The 6390-nt window shown below is 40.1% G+C and overlaps 1 protein-coding gene across 3 annotated transcripts in view; it reads left to right on the top strand.

Moving 5' to 3' along the window:
• The first annotated feature begins 299 nt into the window (after positions 1-299).
• Positions 300-6390, top strand: part of LOC101850633 — a 92888-nt gene continuing 86797 nt past the window's right edge. The window contains exons 1-2 of one of the 3 annotated variants that reach the window (XM_005093050.3): positions 300-643; positions 5062-5419. In XM_005093050.3, coding sequence (XP_005093107.1) covers positions 5238-5419 — 182 coding nt within the window. In that variant the 5' untranslated portion in view covers positions 300-643; positions 5062-5237. Of the gene's footprint in view, positions 1114-5061; positions 5420-6390 lie in introns of all 3 variants that reach the window. The other 2 variants (XM_005093049.3, XM_035968405.1) reach the window with 2 other exon arrangements.

Raw genomic sequence — 6390 nt, 5'->3', positions numbered from 1 at the left:
TTTCTCCATCTCACTCTCTTCCTCTCTTGGATTTTTTTCTCCCTCATCGTAACTCCTTTTTCCTCTCTTCATCTCTCTCTCTCTCTCTCTCTCTCTCTCTCTCTCTCTCTCTCTCTCTCTCTCTCTCTCTCTCTCTGTCTCTTTCTTTTTCTACCACACTCGAACAACCTCTCCCTCTCCCCCCTCTTCTCTCCATCTTTATCTCTGTTTCTCCCTCTGTCCCCTCTTCCGTACATGTACCCCCCCCCCCTTTCCCGATAAGCACCGCAATGTATTCATGTAGCTGCCCCATCTTCGTGACAGAGTCAGCCCGACTCACTCATAAAATCACCAGCCCTCTTCTCACCGTGCCAGGCTACGACATTGTCGTTCCAAAGGCTCTGGTCGCAAAACACCGAGATTCCAGCGCCAGCCTCTCCAGGGAGCGAGGAGGTGGCAGACCCCCCAGTCACCATCGTGTGAATATAACGTGTGCAACGAGTTACATCTCTCGAAAATGTCCTGCCTGTTATCGATGGCTGTCCAGGATTTATTCTCACAGACAACTTTCTTATTTTAGAAGCTATTCCGGGTTTTCAGGATTGCATCTATGTTGGTTCTTGTTCAAATCAAACCACCCGATATTCACAAGAGATCGCAAGCAGTGAGTTATGTTTTAAAGGGTTGATCATTGACCTTGGAAATGATTCGTCGCTGTACAGGATAAATACAACATTCCGATGCAATAGTAAGATCATCTTTAGTTTTTTAAATAGGTACATTGCGTACTTTGTTTTTCAGGTTTGAAAGAACTCCGGAAAGTCCTCTAACGGTATTAAGACACGCTAGCTACTAAGATGTAATGGTTCAAGATGTGTAACACAAGTTCTCAGCCATTTATTTTTCTTACACTATAATAGGCACTTGTCGTATGCAACATGCTGACTTGCTTTTAAAAAGGACGCTGGATGAGACAACGTCTTAGAAAATGAATAATTAACTTGACAGAATGTTAAAGTACTCTTTTCCTTTTCGGTAAACTCTTGAAAGTCGACATTGAGACCGCCAATTGAGTCAAACTTTGTTTTGGGGGATACTTCTTGGTTGAGATATCTTTGTTTGCCAGTCGACCAGGTGAGTGCTGATAACACTTTGTTAGTAAGAGCAAGAAAGCTGTTTCAATTACTTATATGTATAACACCCCCACTCCTCATGATAACCTGTTAGCTAAAGACATAATTTTGGCTCGGCCTGGTTACTATTGCGAGCTCATCACAAATGTTTTAATGTAGTTTTTTTATCCCTCCAAAAACACTAATTTTAGATCATTCAGGAGGCGGGAATCAAACATTGCCTGTCAGGGTCAAATCAGAATGAGATGGATACAACATCCCAAAAGAAAGACAGAGATACTCGATAGAAATTCTCCTCGTTCAGAAACCGAACTAAGGTCTGCTCCGTGCAACAGTGAAGCAAATATAACAGCTGCATCACATATGACGGAACGCTTGTCTCGATGTGTTACTCTTTTTGTAAAGCCTGCTTCAAGGAAAACTTCCAATGATTTCATAATTGACATCCCTGTCGAAGACGGTATCCACACATGATTTGGAAGGTGTGTCTATTTATTGGTGTCCCTTGTGCCCTAGATCTGTCAAATTATCTATTTTAGGAATAATCCTTTTTTCCGTATTATCAATAAAAGCTGAAAAGTAAAAACATATTTTTGAGTAGACAGAACAAACATACAAACGAAAAATTAAGACTTTGTACTCAAATAGATTTATCTGTTTCGATCCATTTTGAGTACCATGACGTCACTAGTGTGTCAATGCCTGGCGGTTAACCAGGTGGCTGTGTCTGGCAAACACGCCGGAGCACCGCTAAATGAGATAGCGTATTGCCCCTTGTGGGAAAAAGCTCCAGGAAACCTGTTTTCTACTTTCTTTTTATTAAGGTTGCTTTTTTGTCTCGTAATAAGTAGGTTTTCGTTTGCTGCAGCAGTCTGTAATGTTTTTCAGTATTTTGGATACTATGTCAGTGACATTTTACGATAATGTGTCTATATCTTCCAATTGCGAAGTATAGAAAAAAACACCTTTCTTTGAGAAAAGAAAAAAAATACATTTGCGCCAACCCCGGCATCTCCATCATATCAGTTCGCTGCAGCATTAAGTCAGAATCTGATAACGTTTACATTCAATCCCGCCATCATACAACAGCTTCTTTGTGAAATATGGACCGTTTGGAACAGGTTATTATTTCTACCCTTTTATATGGGATATTGAAAAGACAGACGCCTTGCCATCGCCAAAACTCATTAGGTTGACGCTTTGTCGATTAGGGCAAATCTTGTGGATTTGTTTAGAGTACATCATTCCTGTCAATGCAGATGAAAAGAACGATGACGTATTGTTCATTGAAAAATTGGGTAACTCTCCAACTTTATTTATTTAAATGATGTTTTGAATTTAGCTTTTTCTTCAATAGGAATACGATTTGAAATCCTGAAGAGGCAGACAAAAGCAAAATAGCTAAGGCATTTCTCCATAATAACGTTATGGTCGTTTTATTCGGAGTTGCTTTAATGACTTCAAATTTGAAAGTTATTGTGTGCCGAAATCGATTTATTTCCCGGCATTTTCGTCTTGAAAAAAATGAAAGCATTAGGAGTTATATTAAAACTAATAAGAAATGTCCTTGAGCATACTACAAGCGTACTTGACAGCTAGGAAATGTTTTATCTTGGTTACAAAACGACGCCATACACAAGCAAAAAACGAAGCAACTTACTGGTGCTCAATGTTTCCCTTTTTGCAAAGCGGGAATACAAGAGTAGGCACCATTAGATACATAAATAACATTACGTGACCATAATATCACTTTCCGATAGTCTGAAAAGTTTAGTCACAACAAGTCCACAGCGGGCGATACAATCGTGTCACATTCAATGATGAAGGATATTGTTTATGACTACTGCTATTCATCAACACAGAGACACAAAATCATGAGCATTCGGAATAGGGCGGCTCCAGAATTAAAATTTAGCACTGTATTAATGTTTTACTTATGCACCATTCCGTTAGTGGATCATTCTCTTCTAGGGGTCGGGTGAGCAAGCTATTCATTGTTTTCTTCCTTGATAATAACAGCAGTTCTGGAAGACCTTGGTCTAGTAGGAAGCTTAGCTTACAAAGACACCGGCCGTATACGGATTAAAATATAGATGAGATTAATTATTATATTTTTACATGCTTTATTAAAACCGTATTTAAATATTATTATGTATTCTTTTGAAATGGGTTCAAGCATTATTAAGGTGAATGACCTCAATTTCAGGGACTTAATAGTAGCTGTCGGGATTAACCCTAATTACTTTGAACAATTTGTTTCGTATATTTGGAGCGTTTAAAGAAATGGATCACCTTGCTTGAAGAAAAGGTGGTCGGAAACAAGTCATTTTTTAGAGCACTTTGTCCTTAGGATATTTCTACAGCTCTCGCCTCAGGGTCTGTACCCCAATTGTCAGAGCCAATCAAATAGTGACCATCTGAAAGATCACGGCTTGTGGTTCAGCTCTCGAAATGGTGTTTTGTTTTAAATGGGGCGTTAAGTTGGACAGAAAGAAATGAACCATCTCTGCATTGGTTTAAAATCGTTTATAAAGATAGCCTTTAACTCACCCCTCCTTTCTTCTCTCTGTCTCTCTCTGTCTCTCTCTGTCTCTGTCTCTCTCTGTCCCTCTTTGTCTCTCTTCCCCTCTCTCTGTCTCTGTCTCTGTCTCTGTCTCTGTCTCTCTGTCTCTCTCTCTCTCTCTCTCTCTCTCTCTCTCTCTCTCTCTTCCTCCTGCCCCTTTCCCTCTACAAGAGTAAATTAAGTATGCTTAAGGAAAAAAGCAGTGACAATTCGATGCAAATAGAACCGTACTACTGGAACAGCAAAGGGGAGATCGGCTGACGTTGCAGTTGCGTCAAAGACAACGTCAAATTCAAATAAAAAGTGCAAGTGGAGTTCACTAATTTAATGTATTCAGCTCTTTTGAAAACATTTGTAATGATGTATTGGGCATGAAGCCATGAGTTGTAAGCTGGGTATGGTTTATTTTTCAAAGCCAATTTCATATATATGAACACTACACTTATGGACCTTTCATTAACTCAGTTGATAAGATGGACTACCGAGCCGATTTTGTTCAAATCCAAGACTGGGCGTTCTTGAACTCGAATCGTTTTGTGAAGTTATCAAAACACTCAACCCATTTGGTTTGGTTCTGTGTCACACAGATTTTAGATTCGGAGGCCCTCCTTTTTAAAATAACATAACAGTGTTGATAGGGGCTTTACACTTACTTACATTTACACACTACAATTAAGAGACGGAATCGGTTTAACATTATGATATTTCAAGAGACAAAAAAGTCAACCTGATGCATCAAACAACCATGAATAGCATATTGCTATCTACCTATACATAAATGCAAAGACAGTTTCATCTTTATTATTAATAATAATAATAAATAGCCTTTGTATAGCGCATGTCCCCACTCGAAAGCAAGCTCAATGCGCTTTACACTATATTATTACCGCAGCAGACCAAAGAACACTCAGAAACATTCTCAGCTTCCCGGGAAGCATGCAGTGCAAGCAGCTGGTTAAGCGCCCAAACACTAAGAAACTGTTATTATTAGAGAAGACCATCTATCACATAATGTCTCAACATGTTTAATAATGCTTATAATGTTGACAATGGCGACATGTGAAAATAAAATTTAAAACATTAAAAAACAGAGCTTAAGCTCAACATTTTGGAACACCACGCACCCCCCCCCCCCCACCTCGTAAAAAAACAACTTCCGCCCCTACCTTTTCTCACTCCCCTTCTCCCCACCCACGGTCCCTTAAATACCATCGTTCCAAAGTTGCCACCGGTGATGCTTCACGGCGTAATGTGAGTGTCACTGACGAGGTGCTTGTATTTATTTCTTCACATCATGGACGAATATCGTGCTAGATCATATCAGGTTCGTTGCAGATATTTGTCAATTCAAATATTAATTTAAAAAGAACTTACTTGATTTTCTAGATTTAGGGTTATTGTGTGCCATTGTGACTTACTTCATATAAATCACGGGATGTTGCGACTTGTCTTTTACGGTGGTGAAAAACCTTATGTATGATGTAACTAAGAGTGAGGTTAATACTCTCTGACATTAAAACCCCGGCGGCCCCTTGTGGCATGAGAGAGATCGATTTCCACTGATGAGAATGAGCAGGAGTATCGAGTACCCGTCGGAGAAAAACGGGGAACCGTCTTGTATTGAGGCTGAGCAGAGATCCGGGGAGACAAAGATGCTGAAATCGGAGCAGAGCCAGGACGAGGCAGAGACGAGCGACTGGAGCGAAAATGAGGACAGTCACTCCGGCAAACTGGACGCCAACTCGTGAGTAAAAAATTGATGACGTCATGTGGTTCCTTTTTGAACGAAATAAATAGCTTTGAATTTTCATGAGGACGCTGCCAGTCTAAGCTGTGTTTTTAAAAATATGTCGGCGTTGTTGGCTTTTTTTTTCTTTTGCTGTCGATTCCATTTTTCCTTGTTGTTGTTGTTGGTGGTGATGATGATGTCGTAACTGTCGTCCCCCCCCCCCACCTTTTGTTTTGGTGTGTCATTGCTTAAGTAGTTCGAGATGCTAATGGGCCATAAAGACAAAAACATATACTATTTAAAAGCATAAGTCGTGTTCGCTTGCATGCTTCTGCTTATGTTGGCATCTAGTCGAGAGTCGCTCCTTTTTACTTTCTTTTGTCTCGTTCTAACTTATCTGTGAGGGCTGTCTAAACGTGGAAACAGCCATATTATACCTAAAAAAATTATATTTGATTGAAAATTGCACAGTAAGTAATAACACCACTCAGCTACTTCTCAATAACAGAATCGTCCTGAAAACCGATATTTTTTTCTACCACTCACTATCCCCTGGAAAACCACTATCGGGTCGAAAAAATTCGTCCAGTCTTGGGTTTCTGAAACGATATCGTCATCTTTTGTGAATAACTTTGATGATAATAGATATTCTTTCAATGTTCCAAAAAGGTAACGGTGAGATTGAGCCAGGTGTGGAGTCTGTGGAGAATGCACAAATACCTTCCAGACATGACTATGGATGCTGTCTTTAGTTAGATACCTTTTGCGAGGAGTAGCGGTTTCGGGCTAAAGAATAATGCTCTTGCTCCCGAGCCAGGTCGAGTTCTATTTTAGTCAGTTGCAAGGGGACGCATCGAGTCGACTCTTTAAAATAACTTATAAGTTCATCTGCAGTCGTGTTAACCCCAGTGGCGGCTCGTGGTTTATAGAACTGACCGGCCATCATTCACATAGACTCTTTCTTCCTTCCCCCACCCCCTTCCTTC

Source organism: Aplysia californica, unplaced genomic scaffold, assembly GCF_000002075.1.
Source record: "Aplysia californica isolate F4 #8 unplaced genomic scaffold, AplCal3.0 scaffold00057, whole genome shotgun sequence".
NCBI classification, from domain to species: domain Eukaryota; kingdom Metazoa; phylum Mollusca; class Gastropoda; order Aplysiida; family Aplysiidae; genus Aplysia; species Aplysia californica.
Note: the sequence above shows the minus strand (reverse complement) of the source record. Positions and strands in the feature narration are given on the sequence as shown.